Below are 17036 nucleotides of genomic sequence, written 5' to 3' on the forward strand. Positions count from 1 at the left end.
CATCTGGTTAGGGAAGGAAATCTGCCATCCTTACCCAATCTGGCCTACTTGTGACTCCAGGCCCACAGCAATGTGTTTGACTCTTAACTGCCCCTCCTAGTTAGCTGATAGGAAGCAAAGAGTTGGCATAAATGGGTCTTTTTCTGATTGGCAGTCAGTGACTAGTGGGGTACCACAGGGATCTCTGCTAGGACACCAACTGTTCACATTATATATTAATGATTTGGAAGAGGAACTAAACGTATTATCTCCAAATTTGCAAATGATAGAAAGTTGGGTGGAAGGGTGAGTGTGAGGACGAGGTAGAGATGATTCAGGTGATTTGGACAGGCTGAGTGAGTGGGCATCTGCACAGCAGATTCAGCATAATGTGGATAAATGTGAAATCATCCACTTTGTTAGCAATAATAGGAACATAGAACATAGAACATAGAACACTACAGCACAAACAGGCCCTTCGGCCCACAAGTTGCGCCGACCACATCACCTACCAACCTACAGACCTATCTATAACCCTCAATCTCATTAAACCCCATATACTCATCCAGAAGTCTTTTAAAAGACCCCAGCGAGTTCGCCTCCACCACCACTGACGGCAGCCGATTCCATTCACTCACCACCCTCTGAGTGAAAAACTTACCCCTAACATCACTTCTGAACCTCCCTCCCCGCACCTTAAATCTGTGTCCTCTCGTAGCGACCATTTCAAACCGGGGAAATAGCCTCTGAGAGTCCACCCTATCTATTCCTCTCAACATTTTGTAAACTTCTATCAGGTCGCCTCTCAACCTTCGTCTCTCCAGGGAAAAGAGTCCCAGCTCCCTCAACCTAACTTCATAAGGCATGCCTCCCAGTCCAGGCAACATCCTTGTAAATCTCCTCTGCACCCTTTCAATAGCTTCTACATCTTTCCTATAGTGAGGCGACCAGAACTGCGCACAATACTCCAAATGAGGCCTGACAAGGGTCTTATAAAGTTCCAGCATTACCTCCCGACTCCTAAACTCAATCCCTCGATTAATGAAGGCCAGTACACCATACGCCTTCTTGACCACCTCCTCCACCTGCGAGGCCGATTTAAGAGTCCTGTGGACCCGGACCCCAAGATCCTTCTGCTCCTCAACACTACTCAGACTTCTGCCCTTAATAGTGTACTCGTTCATCCCGTTGGTTCTGCCAAAATGGACGACAACACATTTATCCGCGTTGAAGTCCATCTGCCACTTCTCCGCCCAGTCCTGCATCCTATCTATGTCCTGCTGCAACTTTTGCCATCCTTCCAGATCATCCACAACACCACCGACCTTCGTGTCATCAGCGAACTTACTTACCCATCCCTCCACTTCCTCATCCAGGTCATTTATGAAAATGACAAACAACAAGGGTCCCAGAACAGATCCTTGAGGCACTCCGCTGGTGACTGACCTCCATTCAGAAAAAGCCCCATCCACAACCACTCTCTGCCTTCTGCAGGCAAGCCAGTTCTGGATCCACAAGGCCAAAGGCCCTTGGATCCCATGCCCTCTCACCTTCTCAAGAAGTCTTGCATGGGGGACCTTATCAAACGCCTTGCTGAAGTCCATGTACACTACGTCCACGGCACTTCCTTCGTCAATGTGTTCAGTCACATTATCGAAGAACTCAACTAGGCTTGTAAGGCACGACCTGCCCTTGACAAATCCATGCTGACTATTCCTGATCATGTCAAACCTCTCCAAATGTTCGTAAATCTTGTCCCTCAGAAGCCTCTCCATCAGCTTACCAACCACTGAGGTCAGACTCACCGGTCGGTAATTTCCCGGGCTATCTCTGTTCCCTTTCTTAAAAATAGGAACTACATCCGCAATCCTCCAATCCTCTGGAACCTCTCCCGTCTCCATTGACGACGCAAAGATCATCGCCAGGGGCTCTGCAATCTCTTCCCTCGCCTCCCACAGTATCCTGGGGTACATCCCATCTGGTCCCGGCGACTTATCTACCTTGATAGAATTCAAAAGTTCCAACACATCCTCCTCCTTAATATTCACGTACTCAATCCTTTCCATCTGCTGCAAATCCATAACAAAATCTCCCAGATCGGCTTCCACCGTGAATACTGAGGAAGACAGATTATTACTTGAATGGGTGTAAATTGAGAGTGGTAGATACTCAGTAACAACTTGGAGCCCTCATGCATCAGTTGCTGAAAGTAAGCATGCTGGTACAGCAGGCAGTAAAGAGGGTAAATGGTATGTTGGCCTTCATAGCAAGAGGATTTGAGTATAAGGATAGGAATGTTTTGCTATAATTGTATAGGGTTCTTATGTTCTTATGGGTGTTGGTGAGGCCACATCTGGAGTATGGTGTGCAGTTTTGGTGTCCTTACCTGAGGAAGGATGTCCTTGTTATAAAGGGAGTACAGTGAAGGTTTACCAGGCTGTAAACCTGGTTTACAGGTTTGGCGGGTCTGTCATATGAGGAGAGACTAAGTCGGTGAGGATTATACTCACTGGAGTTTAGAAGAGTGAGAGGGAATCTCATAGAAACTTATAAAATCCAAACAGGGTTAAACTGATTCAGAAACAATGTTCCCAATGGTGGGGGAGTCCAGAACTAGGGATCATAGTTTGAGGATAAGGGATAAATCCTTTAGGACTGAGATGAGGAGAAAATTCTTCACCCAGAGGGTGGTGAATGTGTGGAATTCACAACCACGGAAAATAGCTGAGGCCAAGATGTTGTTTAATTTCAAGAAGAAATTAGATACAACTCTTAGGGGAAAGGGATCAAGGGATTGCAGTGAAGGTTTACCAGGCTGATTCCAGGGATGGCAGGCCCGATTCTTTTTGCTGGAGTTCAGACGAATGAGGGAAGATTTCAGAGAGACTTATAAAATTCTAACAGGATTAGATAGGGTAGTGGCAGGGAGGATGTTCCTGATGGTGGGGGGGTCCAGAACCAGGGGTCGCAGTCTGAAGGTTTGGGGTAGACCATTTAGCAAAAGGTGAGATGTTTCTTCACGGAAAGAGTGGTGAGCCTGTGGAATTCATTACCACAGGAAGTAGTTGATACCAAAACATTGAATGCATTCAAGAGGCAGCTAGACGTAGCACTTGGGGCGAATGGGATCAAAGGTTATTGGAAGAAAGCACGATTGGGCTATTGAGTTGGACGATCAGTCATGGCTGTGATGAATGGCGGAGCAGGCTCGAAAGGTTAAATAGCCTCCTCCTGCTCCTATCTTCCATGTTTTTGCAGGAAGGGGGGAATCAGAACATTGAATTTGATGATCAATCATGCTCGTAATGAATGGTGGAACAGGCTTGAAGGGCCGAATGGCTTACTCCAGCTTCTAGTTTCTATGAAATGGCCCAGCCACTCAGTTTAAGGGCAATCAGGCATGGGCGAGCCTTGCTAGCCTTGTCACTAATGCCCAGATCCCACAAAAGGAAAAAAAGCTGGGGGTGGTCTCCAGGAGTGTAGGCACAGGGGGCACCTGGAATGTTTGAAGTTACCTTATTGATGCTGAAGATTGGACCATTAAATGAAAATAAACTCAATCATTTCGATGCATGTTATCACCCTTGAGTGTCCTGAATATGTAAAACCAAGGAGGATGTGTATTTTACCTCGGGCCCCCCTTCAAGGTTTTTAAATGTAGTTTGCTTAGTTAAGCTTCTGAAATTTGAATATGTGTCTATACTCAATCGCAACACAAAAACTGCACGGGTCGGATTTCAGTTCAACTTGACATCCCATCACCTGTTTCTGGTTAGTGTATTATACAGCCCGCAAATAGAACACAAAACAAAACTGCCACTTAAGTAATTCTGTTCCTCACAGAACACCAATTACATTAGGGCAAGTTCTTACAAAGCCAAGAACAGCCCAGGGACCAACACCTTCATCACAATAGCACATGTCATTCAGTTCATAATTGGTGTGTCAATGTTTACAGGAGGCTCCCAGGAGAGTGCTAATATTTATAGAGGGTCCCAGTGAGTGAGATAACATGTAAAGGAAATGTGGAGTGTGTTAATATTTACAGTGAGTGTGGAGTGTGTTAATATTTACAGTGAGTGTGGAGCGTGTTAATGTTTACAGTGAGTGTGGAGTGTGTTAATATTTACAGTGAGTGTGGAGTGTGTTAATATTTACAGTGAGTGTGGAGTGTGTTAATGTTTACAGGGGGTGTGGAGTGTGTTAATATTTACAGTGAGTGTGGAGCGTGTTAATATTTACAGTGAGTGTGGAGCGTGTTAATGTTTACAGTGAGTGTGGAGCGTGTTAATATTTACAGTGAGTGTGGAGCGTGTTAATGTTTACAGAGAGTGTGGAGTGTGTTAATATTTACAGAGGATGTGGAGTGTGTTAATATTTACAGAGAGGGTGGAGTGTGTTAATATTTACAGGGAGTGTGGGGTGTGTTAATATTTACAGTGAGTGTGGAGTGTGTTAATATTTACAGTGAGTGTGGAGTGTGTTAATATTTACAGGGGGTGTGGAGTGTGTTAATATTTACAGTGAGTGTGGAGTGTGTTAATATTTACAGTGAGTGTGGAGTGTGTTAATATTTACAGGGAGTGTGGAGTGTGTTAATATTTACAGGGGGTGTGGAGAGTGTTAATATTTACAGTGAGTGTGGAGTGTGTTAATGTTTACAGTGAGTGTGGAGTGTGTTAATATTTACAGGGAGTGTGGAGTGTGTTAATATTTACAGGGGGTGTGGAGTGTGTTAATATTTACAGGGGGTGTGGAGTGTGTTAATATTTACAGTGAGTGTGGAGTGTGTTAATATTTACAGGGGGTGTGGAGCGTGTTAATATTTACAGGGAGTGTGGAGCGTGTTAATGTTTACAGTGAGTGAGGAGTGTGTTAATATTTACAGGGAGTGTGGAGTGTGTTAATATTTACTGGGAGTGTGGAGTGTGTTAATATTTACTCAGAGTGTGGAGTGTGTTAATATTTACAGTGAGTGTGGAGTGTGTTAATATTTACAGGGGGTGTGGAGTGTGTTAATATTTACAGTGAGTGTGGAGTGTGTTAATATTTACAGGGGGTGTGGAGTGTGTTAATATTTACAGTGAGTGTGGAGTGTGTTAATATTTACAGGGGGTGTGGAGTGTGTTAATATTTACAGTGAGTGTGGAGTGTGTTAATATTTACAGTGAGTATGGAGTGTGTTAATATTTACAGTGAGTGTGGAGTGTGTTAATATTTACAGGGAGTGTGGAGTGTGTTAATATTTACAGGGAGTGTGGAGTGTGTTAATATTTACAGGGGGTGTGGAGTGTGTTAATATTTACAGGGAGTGTGGAGTGTGTTAATATTTACAGGGGGTGTGGAGAGTGTTAATATTTACAGTGAGTGTGGAGTGTGTTAATATTTACAGTGAGTGTGGAGTGTGTTAATGTTTACAGTGAGTGTGGAGTGTGTTAATATTTACAGGGAGTGTGGAGTGTGTTAATATTTACAGGGAGTGTGGAGTGTGTTAATATTTACAGGGGGTGTGGAGAGTGTTAATATTTACAGTGAGTGTGGAGTGTGTTAATGTTTACAGTGAGTGTGGAGTGCGTTAATGTTTACAGGGGGTGTGGAGTGCGTTAATATTTACAGTGAGTGTGGAGTGTGTTAATATTTACTGGGAGTGTGGAGTGTGTTAATATTTACAGGGGGTGTGGAGTGTGTTAATATTTACAGGGAGTGTGGAGTGTGTTAATATTTACAGGGGGTGTGGAGAGTGTTAATATTTACAGTGAGTGTGGAGTGTGTTAATGTTTACAGTGAGTGTGGAGTGTGTTAATATTTACAGGGAGTGTGGAGTGTGTTAATATTTACAGGGGGTGTGGAGAGTGTTAATATTTACAGTGAGTGTGGAGTGTGTTAATGTTTACAGTGAGTGTGGAGTGCGTTAATGTTTACAGGGGGTGTGGAGTGCGTTAATATTTACAGTGAGTGTGGAGTGTGTTAATATTTACTGGGAGTGTGGAGTGTGTTAATATTTACTGGGAGTGTGGAGTGTGTTAATATTTACTCGGAGTGTGGAGTATGTTAATATTTACAGTGAGTGTGGAGTGTGTTAATATTTACTGGGAGTGTGGAGTGTGTTAATATTTACAGGGGGTGTGGAGCGTGTTAATATTTACTGGGAGTGTGGAGTGTGTTAATATTTACTCGGAGTGTGGAGTGTGTTAATATTTACTGGGAGTGTGGAGTGTGTTAATATTTACAGGGGGTGTGGAGTGTGTTAATATTTACTGGGAGTGTGGAGTGTGTTAATATTTACTCGGAGTGTGGAGTGTGTTAATATTTACTGGGAGTGTGGAGTGTGTTAATATTTACTGGGAGTGTGGAGTGTGTTAATATTTACAGTGAGTGTGGAGTGTGTTAATGTTACTGGGAGTCCTGAGGAATGTTCTCTTTAATTGGTTCTCCAGTGAGATTGAAAGCCCAGGTCAATGACCCTGTGCGAATAACCTGTGATTTATGAATTGGAGGTGTGGCTTTGCACTTTCTGCTTGATGCTTCTCACTGGGACGTGTGCTACCCATGGACAAGGTTTCTAGACTTGACCATTCCAATGCTTTCCCACTTGCCACTCTCTGTAAACTTGAGCTCATTCAGCATTCTACTGCAGACTTTTAACTGGTCCAAATCCCATTGGGCCAGCGCCTCTTGTGCTGACTGATCTGCAGAGTACCTGGTCCAGCAAACGTCAATTTAAATATTCTCGTCCTTCTTTCCCACACTCACCGTGGTTTCACCCCTCCCTAGATCTGTAATCATCTCCATCCCTTCTGTGATCTCTGCACTCCTCCAACTCATGCAGTTTGCTGATTTTAATCCACCATTAGCAGCCATCTTTTCAGCTGCCTAAGGATTGGAGTCCCCTCTGGGACCTCTCCACCCCCAGTTTCCCCTCCTTTCAGACACTCCGTAAAATTTCACTCTTTGACTAAGCTTCCTGTTCCAGTGTCTGGAATGGTTGACGTCACTACATACATACAACATCGCAAGCAATGTTGGGAGAATGACCCAGACGTTAACAATTCTGCACAGTAGTCAGAACATTTAGACAAGACAGTCTAAACACTCTGAGTGTGTGAGGAGTTTGCAGCCTCTCTGATTATCACTGGGCTGAAATTATAAACTTAGCAAACTGCCAATTGCCAGCTGTTTGCAGATAGCAGGGATTCCTGGGTAGTGTGTCCAGCTCCATAAATAGCCATCGAATTGTCCTTTTGTTATCTGATTCCTTTTTTAATCAAAAAAAAAATCCAGGAACATGGGATGGCTGCCATAGCCAGCATTCATTGCCCATCCCTTGTTACCCATCTGGTAAAACCAAGAGACTCCCTCAGCCAGCTCTAAGTGGCATCTAGGAGCTAGCCCCGCTTGTTGTTTGTGAGCGGCACAGTGGTTAGCATTGCTGCCTCACAGTGCCAAGGACCCGAGTTCAATTCCTGGTTTGGGTCACTGTCTGTGAGGAGTTTGCATGTTCTCCCCACATCGGTGTGGGTTTCCTCCGGGTGCTCTGATTCCATCCCACCATCCGAAAGACATGCTGGTTAGGTAGATTGGCAATGCTAAATTCTCCCCCAGTGTACGCGAACAGGCACTGGAGTGTGGCGACTCGTGGATTTTCACAGTAACTTCATTGCAGTGTTAATGTAAGCCTGCTTGTGACACTAATAAATAAACTTAAATTTAAAAACTTATGTAGGACTGGAGTCATTTATAAGTCAGACCGGGTATGGACAACAGATTTCCTTCCCTAAAGGACATTGATTTTGATTTATAGCTGACATGTATTAGTATACAATGAAAAGTATTGTTAATTGCACGCTATACTAAGCATACCGTTCATAGAGAAGGAAAGGAGCAAGTGCAGAATGTAGTGTTACAGTCATAGCTAGGGTGTAAAGAAAGATCAATTTAATGCAAGGTAAATCCATTCAAAAGTCTGACAGCAGCAGGAAAGAAGCTGTTTTTGAGTCAGTTGGTACATGATCTCAGACATTTGTATTTTTTTCTCAACGGAAGAAGGCAGAAGGGAGAATGTCCGGGATGCCTGGGGTCCTTAATTATGCTGGCTGCTTTGCCGAGGTAGTGGGAAGCGCAGACAGAGTCAATGGATGGGAGGCTGGTTTGCGTGATGGATTGGGCTACATTCACGACCTTTTGTGGTTTCTTGCAGTCTTGAACTGAACAGGAGCCAAACCAAGCTGTGATGCAGCTAAAAAGAATGTTTTCTAGGGTGCATCTGTAAAAGTTGGCACAGTAAAAAGTCTCACAACACCAGGTTAAAGTCCAATCAGTTAATTTGGAATCATGAGCTTTCAGAGTGCAGCTCCTTCATGAGGTGAGTGATGTGAGACTTCGTATTGTGCACAGCCCAGTCCAACACCAGCATCTCCACATCACGTATAAGTTGATGAGAGTTGTAGTGGACATGCCAAATTTCCTTAGGTTGTTGGTGGACACCTAGAAACTTGAAGTTCTCGGCCATTTCTACTTCATCCCTGTTGATGTAGACAGGAGCATGTTTTCTGTTATGCTTCCTGAAGTCAATAACTATCTCCTTCATTCTGTTTACATTGAAAAAGAGATTATTGTCATCACACCAGTTCACCAGATTCTCTCTCACATCATTGTTTGAGTTCTGACCCACTACAGTGGTGCCATCAGCAAACTTGTAAATTGAGGTGGAGGGGAATTTGGTGCATAAGGAGTATAGCAAGGGGCTGAGGACACAGACATGTGGAGCACCGGTGGAAAACCAGTGAACCAAATGAGTTTTTTTATGATTATTGGACAGCTGCAAAGTCAGTGATTGTAACATTTTAATTCGGGGCTGATTCTCCCACCCCACTGCTCCAAAACGGCAAAGTGTCAATGCCCAAGGAACACCTTGGCACTGCCTACTGGGCATGGGGCAGTGCCAAGGGACTGAGGCTTAATGTGAGTGGGGCCAGATGGGGCAGGGTTTTCTGAGGAGGGCGCGGGGTTCGTGCTTCAACTCTGTAGCCGGGATCCGTGGGGTAGGAAGGGAGGCCAGCGATCGGAGCTGGATCAGTATGTCCTTCACTATTGTCTTCACTAAACTCTTCGCTCTACCCTTCGCCCTACCCTTCACTCTACCCTTCGCCCTACCCTTCGACACCTTGTTCTCCTGTAGTACAAATTGTTGTGATTGTTTGAAATTTGCTATTCTTCCATTTGTCCTTTCTGCAATACATATTGGGATTTTCCATTTTTCTTCCCCATATTCCCTGCACTGCCCACCACTTAAAGCATTAAAGCCCAAGCTGACTTTGGAAGAATTGTCCCAGCGTTGTTGCAGCGACAGTGAATCCCCTCTTTCGGAGGCACGGGCTGCCTTTAAGTAGCAAACATCGCTCACGGTATCTGGAACCCTGCTGATACACGGAGCCAGTGAAGGGAGCGCAATATCATTGAAAAGAACGGACTGTCGCAATTCAATACTGTGCCTGTAGTGTATGGGTTTATCAAGCACTGCGATCTCCAGGCCTGTTTATGGGACTGAGCCAGTCTCTTCCCCTGCTGTGTCACATTGAGCATCCCTGTCCCCAGTGCAACAAAGTGCACGTGGAATCTTCACTGGCTGATTGAGTTCAAGCTCCTGATCTCAGAACTGGGCCGGACCCACTGCTCATTTCCCACATCAACAATCCATGGAATCATACAATCACTACAGTGCAGAAGGAGGCCATTCAGCCCATCGTGTCAGCATCGACTCTCTGAGCATCTGATCCAGCCACCCCCTCCCCAACACCTCGCTGATTCCTGTAACCCTACACATGAGCGATGAGAAATGACTGTGTAGCTGAGGTCCTGGGGAAGGCGGGGGAAGAGGGGAGTTGTATCCTTTGAAGAAGTCGATGTCTTCAGATTTGGGGGGTGGGGGGTGGTTTGTGGGGTGGGCGGGGGGGGAGGATGGGAATGGTGGGAAATGAAGGAGAAGAATGAAAGTACCATTTAAACATTTACCTGCCCAAAGGCAGGGAGGTAAAGAAACTTTTTTTTTTAATTGGAGAAACAGGATCAGATAGTATGCATCAGGGGTTGTACCCACCTCAACCACAGAGACTAAAAAGGGTCCGTCAGTGCGATGTCGGCTGTGTGCCTCAGACAGAGGCTGATCCAGCTAATCCACCGTATCTCTGGACACCTATCTGTTAGCTAGACTGCCCAGTCAGTGCTGAATCTTGGACAATATTGTCCTGTAGACTCACGCCCACCGGAATCTCGTTGATAACACTCAAACTCTGACACCTAATCGGCCAAGCTTTGAAAACATGGATGCTGTGCTAATAAGAAGTTTGATGTCGGAATTTTGTCCACAATGATATGAATGGCCAGCTGCCGTAATTGTAATTTGCCTGTAGGTATTGCACCCAGGAGCCCGCACCACTGATGGTTGGGCACAGTATCCACGAGGCTGCGTGTGTGGCCTTCCGGCATTCAGTCTCATTGAAGCTGTGGGTTAATCTGGCTGACTTACAGCAGGTTTTATTGAATCCGACCGTGCAGAAGGAGGCCATTTGACCCTACTGTTCTGCACTGACCACAATCCCAACCAGGTCCTGTCCCCATGACCTCATGCATTTACCCTAGCTAGTCTCCTAACACTAATGGACAATTTAGCATGGCCAATCCGTGGCACATGTTTGGAGTGTGGTAGGAAACTGGAGCGCCCGGAGGAAATGCAGGCAGACACGGGGAGAACATGCAAACTCCACACAGACAGTGACCCAAACCAGGAATTGAATCCGGTCCCTTGTGCTGTGAGACAGCAGTGCCAACCACTGTGCTGTCCTCCCACCCCTTTTCACCACTTGGTAATGGCCATGAAATGTTGAGTATCACTTTAAATGGTGAATATCCCTTTAAATGGTGAGTATCCCTTTAATGTTAGAACCCTACAGTGCAGAAACAGGCCTTTTGGCCCATCGAGTCTGCACCGACCACAATCCCACCCAGGCCCTATCCCTATACCCCTACACGTTTACCCACTAATCCCTCTTACCTACACACCCCAGGACACTAAGGGGCAATTTTAGCATGGCCAATCAACCTAACCCGCACATCTTTGGACTGTGGGAGGAAACCGGAGCACCCGGAGGAAACCCACGCAGACACGAGGAGAATACGCAAACCCCACACAGACAGCGACCCAAGCCGGGAATCGAACCCAGGTCCCTGGAGCTATGAAGCAACAGTGCTAACCGCTGTGCTACCGTGCCGTTCAACTTCATTGCTGTGTTTACTTGTAATTAGCGCTAGGAGGGGTGATAATCAGCAAACTGCCTTGCAACCTCTTTACTGAATTATTTACCTGGTAATCAACTTTCTAACAATTGTCTGGACGATGGCACTTGGCACACGCTTCACCTCCTTCCCTCACTGGGCATCCTGAATGAAACACAGGCTAAACTGGTGTTTCAGCTTATAACATCAGGAGTGGCACACTGGCACAATGGTTAGCACTGCTGCCTCGCAGCGCCAGGGACACGGGTTCAATTCCAGCCTTGGGTCACTGTCTGTGTGGAGTCTGTACGTTCTGCCCGTGTCTCCATGGGTTTCCTCCGGGTGCTTTGGTTTTCTCCCACATTCCAAAGACGTGCAGGTTATGTTGATTAGCCATGGGGAATGTGTGGGGTTACAGGGATAGGGTGTAGGGGTGGGGAAGAGGCACTGGGTAAAATGCTCTGTCAGAGAGACAGTGCAGATTCGATGGACGGAATGGCCTCTTCTGCGCTGCAGGGAGTCTACGATTTACACCAAAGATAATCAGCAAAACTCTCCCCCAAAATTATTTCAGTACCTAGGTCAGGTCTTCAATTCTGTTCACTATCCGGTAATAGGAATGCTCTGTAATGAACCTTTTGGCTTGGTGGAATAGGCCGTTGACAGGCGATGGGTGGAATAACTGTGCAGCTGAGGTACCCGGGAGGGGAAGTGGGGTGGAGATGTCCTTGGATATAGGGAGCTGTATCACTTCAAAGGGTCGCAGTGTCTCCAACTTGGAGGGATGGGAGGTGGGGGCGTACGTGGGGGGGACGGTGGGAAATGAAGGCGAAGAATAAAAGTACCTTTTAAACATCTACCCATCCAAACGCAGAGGGATAAAGAAACCTTTTTTAGAGTAGGGAGACAGGGTCAGTTTCAAGGTGCTACACGTGTCAGTGATGTACCCACCTCAGCCGCAGAGACGAAAGAGTCCGTCGACGCGATGCTGGTGGTGTCCCTCAGGCAGAAGTCTTCAGTGTCTCTGACAGTGACGTCAGTCTCCCTATCTGTGGGAAAGTGAACGAGTAGCCCATTAGGTTGGATCTGAGCTGTGTTTAAGAGCCATTCACAGTAGCAAAGTGGAGCGAGTTAAACTGTCCTGATGTGGAGATGCCGGCACTGGACTGGGGTGTAAGAAGTCTCACAACACCCGATTAAAATCCAACGGGTTTATTTGGAACCACGAGCTTTCGGAGCACTGCTCCTTCATCAGGTGACTGAAGGTAGGTTCCCTGGTGAAGGCAAACCTGATGAAGGAGCAGCGCTCCGAAAGCTCGTGGTTCCAAATAAACCTGTTGGACTTCAGCCTGGTGTTATGAGACTTCTTACTGAGTTAAACTGCAACACACTTCTTATTTCAACAAGAACATGAGGCCATTCAGCCCCTCACACCTCTCCTGCCCTTCAGTTAGATCAGAGCTAGCTCGCATCGTTTTTGATAAGAGAGGGGATTAAGGGTTATGGGGAGAGGGCGGGAATGTGGAACTGAGCCACGACAGATCAGCCATGATCTTATTGAATGGCGGGGCAGGCTCGAAGGGCTGGATGGCCTACTCCTGCTCCTATTTCTAATGTTCTTATTTCTTATGTTATGTTCTTATGTAACTTGCATTTATATAACGGCTTTGAAGCCAATTGAAAAGAAACCCATTGATGTTTGGTTGCCAATTCCGATCTAACCTAATCCTCAGGGGTTTTATGGTATCTGTTACACCCTGTCAAAGACAGCCTTCTCCTGCCCCATCTCCAAGCTTTCTATAACTAACAAACGAAAGTCTTCAGAGATTAAAAACTGGCCCGTGATGTGTTTCTCCCTCCCTGGCATTGTTCACGGAGATTCATCTCCGGGCCAGTCCTGGGGGAACCCTAATTCACAGATGGGAATGGAGAGAATTACCAAGGGGGTGGGGGGTGGCTAGAGGTGAGGGGGGCTGGGGTTCGAGGGGGGAGAGGCGGGGGGGGTGCTAGGGGGTGGGGGGAGCTAGGGGTCGGGGAGACCCGAGTTGCGAGTGAAAGTCCATTCAAAAGAAAAGACAGATCTTCAACTGCATTTCAAAGACTGACTCTAAACTGCTCTCCGAACCTGCCCAACCATCCTCCCAGACATAACAAACTGCAGGGCTTTCAGGGCAACCAGGGGTGGGCAATAAATTCTCATCCTTACCCCAAGAATAAACTAAACAAGTAATTTACAAGCCTCATCAGGCCCACCTCGGTGACACTGTCAGAAGCCAAGGATAACCTTTCTAACCTTTATGGTCCATATAACACCTTCCCTGACCATTGGATATCTCAAAGCACTCTACAGCCAGTGAAGTATCCCTTCCCCGCCACACCTCCACCTCCCACCTCCCCCGTCCCTCCCCCCATCACTTCCCCCCCCCCACCTCCCCCGTCCCTCCCCCCATCACCTCCCCCCAACTGCCCCCTCCCCCATCCCCCAACACCCCCCCTCACTCCCTGCAGCTCCCACAGTCCGAAAGACGCGCTGGTTAGGTGAATTGGCCATGCTAAATTCTCCCTCATTGTTACCCCAACAGGCAGTGGAGTGTGGCGACTAGGGGATTTTCCCAGTAAATTCATTGCAATGTTAATGTAAGCTTACTTGTGACACTAAGAATACACTACCCCTGACTCCATGTGCTTTAACTTTACACATTAATCTCTTATGTGGGACTTCGTCAAAAGCTTCCTGAAGGTCTAAATAAATCACATCCACTGCTTTCCCTCATCAACTCTTCTAGTTGCACTTTGAACACCTAAGCAGACTAACTAATCATTATGATCTTGCTGTTTGCTGTCCGCAAATACAATGTTGTGTTTCCTGCATTACAATAGTGACTACACTTCAAAATAGTAGTTCATTGGCCATAAAACAGTTTGGCACATCCTGAGGTCATAGAACATAAGAACATAAGAAATAGGAGCAGGAGTAGGCCATCTAGCCCTTTGAGCCTGCCCCGCCATTCAATAAGATCATGACTGATCTGTCGTGTCTCAGTTCTGATGTGGGAATGCCGGCGTTGGACTGGCGTAAACACAGTAAAAAGTCTGACAACACCAGGTTTTAGTCCAACCGATTTATTTGATAATACAAGCTTTCGAGGGGACTGCCTCTTCGTCAGGTGAATCCATTCACCTGACGAAGAGGCAGTCCCCTCGAAAGCTTGTATTATCAAATAAATCGGTTGGACTAAAACCTGGTGTTGTCAGACTTTTTACTGTGTCTCAGTTCCACATTCCCGCCCTCTCCCCATAACCCTTAATCCCCTTGCCTATCAAAAACCTATCAACCCGCGTCTTAAATATATTTAGCGAGGCAGCCTCCACCACTTCAATGGGCAGAGAATTCCAGAGATTCACCACCCTTTGAGTGAAGAAGCTCCTCTTCAACTCCATTCTAAACCGCCCCCCCTTTATCTTGAGGCTGTGCCCTCTAGTCCTACTGTCCTTTCTGAGCAGGAAGAGCCTCTCCACTTCTATCCTATCCATCCCATTCATCATCTTATATGTTTCAATGAGATCCCTCATTCTTCTAAACTCTAACGGGTACAAGCCCAGGTCAAAAACAGCCGATCGAAGTACAAGTCTTTCTGATCTTTGGAAGCTCTGCAAAGCCATTGACCATAATCTTCATCCATCCTTCCTAACTCTTCACACAGCTCCTCAATTATTCTGTTTGAAAACCCCTCCTCCTCCCCCAGAAAGAATGGTCCTGATGGTGGGGGAGTCCAGAACCAGGGGTCATAATTTGAGAATAAGAAGTAAACCTTTCAGGGCTGAGGTGAGGAGAAAGTTCTTTACCCACAGGGCAGTGAATGTGTGGAATTCACATATCCACAGAATGTGGTTGAGGCCAAAGCGTTGTGTGATTTCAAGAAGAAATTAGATACAGCTCTTGGCGTTAGCTAAAGGGATCAAGAGATATTGGGGGGGGTGCGAGGGGGGATCAGGATAATGAATTCAATGATCAGCCATGATCAAAATGAACGGCCAAGCAGGCTCCAAGGGCTGAATGGCCTACACCTGCTTCTAGTCTCCATCCTACCCCAAGAAGGACCGTGTAATGTTTCCCCATTTAAAAGGTGCTGAATGAACACAAGCTGTCGTCTCTGAATTTTGTTTGGTTGTCTGAAATGGCAGCCGAATGAATACAGATTAAAAATAGGAGTGGAAAGCATCACTTGGCAAAATCTGCCATTCTTCTGCAGTTACATCAACTCTGTGACCAGCTGCGGTTGGAGACTCTCCCACTTTCCAAAGGCAGGCACCTAATATTGTGAAAGTTCAACCTCTTCTGCAATATTAGCAACACGTAAACAGGAGGAGAATTTTAAATCGAAGATTCTCCGTTTGAGAGGTCAGTACCATAATTCAAAGGCTATGAATAAGCCCAGCCAGATGCTGCAATACAGAGACAATCTGCATTTCCATAGCGCCTTTCACAACCACAGGATATTCCAAAAGGGTTTTGAAGCCAATTAAATGTAACCAGCAGGGGGTCAGTCCTCGGACCTCAACTGTTTACAGTCTATATCAATGATCTGCAGGCAGGGACAGACTGTAACATAGCAAAATTTGCAGATGATACTAAAATAAGCAGGCAATGAAAAGGATATAAAGATTTTACAGACGGATACAGAAAAACTAGGATAAAGGGCCAAAATTTAGCAGATGGAGTTTAATGTGGATTTGAGACGAGGGAGAGATCAGCCATGATCTGATTGAATGGCAGAGCAGGCTCGAAAGGCTGAATATGTCCACTTCTGCTCCTAGTTCCTATGTTCCTAAGTACTTATTGAAATGCTGGCTGGCCAGCATTTATTGCCCATCCCTAGTTGCCCTTGTTCAGAGGGCAGTTGCAAGTCAACCACATTGCTGTCGCTCTGGAGTCACATGTGGGCCAGACCGGGTAAGGACAGCAGATTTCCTTCCCTAAAGGGCATTAGTGAACCAGATGGGTTTTTCCGACAATGGCTTCATGGTTGTCAGGAGATTCTTAATTCCAGATTTGTTTGTTATTGAATGCAAATTCCACCATCTGCCATGGCGGGATTCGAACCCAAGTTCCCAGAACATTAGTTGAGTTTCTGGATTAAGAGCCTAGTGATAATACCACTAGGCCATTGCCTCCCCTTGAAATGTAAGAGACAAAGCACCGAAATTGTGCACTGCTTGCCCCCATAAACAGCAATGTGGCAATGACTTTAAAATGACCAAGTCCTTTCGGTGATATTGGATGAGGGAGAAGTATCAGCCAGGGTTAAGCTCAAACTGTGGTCACTGTGGTATATGTAAAACAAACAGAAGCAATTCTGAACACAGCAGGATTCTGGCCTGAGACGGTCTGAATTTTGCACTGTGAATAACAAGGTTAATGGTGCCCATCTTGCTATGGAATAAATTGGGCAGAAACTTCCAGACTCCACACAGTGCATAGTTAAACATGGAGATTTAAAAATTGCTAAGCCTCTTCCTCGATAAGCTAAGCTGCGACAGAACCTTGCAGACAGGTGAGATATTGGAACGCACATAATGACTTCTGGGGCTGAAATTTAATTTTACAATTATGGAGGCGCGGTCTGTTAAAGTTTAATTATTGTTGGAGATTTCTTTCTGTCTCTCTCGCTCTCTCTTCCTCCCCCCCCCCCCCCACCCCCCCAGTACCCTTCTCTTAATTCCATCTTTCTTTCCCTCGCATTGTTTTGATTTCTGGCCATGATTTAAAATTAATTTATATTTCC

The 17036-nt window shown here is 45.9% G+C and overlaps 1 protein-coding gene across 1 annotated transcript in view; it reads right to left on the bottom strand.

The window, feature by feature from the left end:
• miga1 (mitoguardin 1) overlaps positions 1 to 17036 on the bottom strand; it is an 85074-nt gene that overhangs the window by 36662 nt on the left and 31376 nt on the right. Inside the window, exon 8 of the mRNA XM_080196499.1 lies at positions 12202 to 12299. Within this exon, the coding sequence (XP_080052625.1) occupies positions 12202 to 12299 (98 nt within the window). The remainder of the gene's footprint in view (positions 1 to 12201; positions 12300 to 17036) is intronic.

This window comes from Carcharhinus amblyrhynchos, chromosome 9, assembly GCF_965287045.1.
Source record: "Carcharhinus amblyrhynchos chromosome 9, sCarAmb.v2.hapA, whole genome shotgun sequence".
Taxonomy (NCBI): Eukaryota; Metazoa; Chordata; class Chondrichthyes; order Carcharhiniformes; family Carcharhinidae; genus Carcharhinus; species Carcharhinus amblyrhynchos.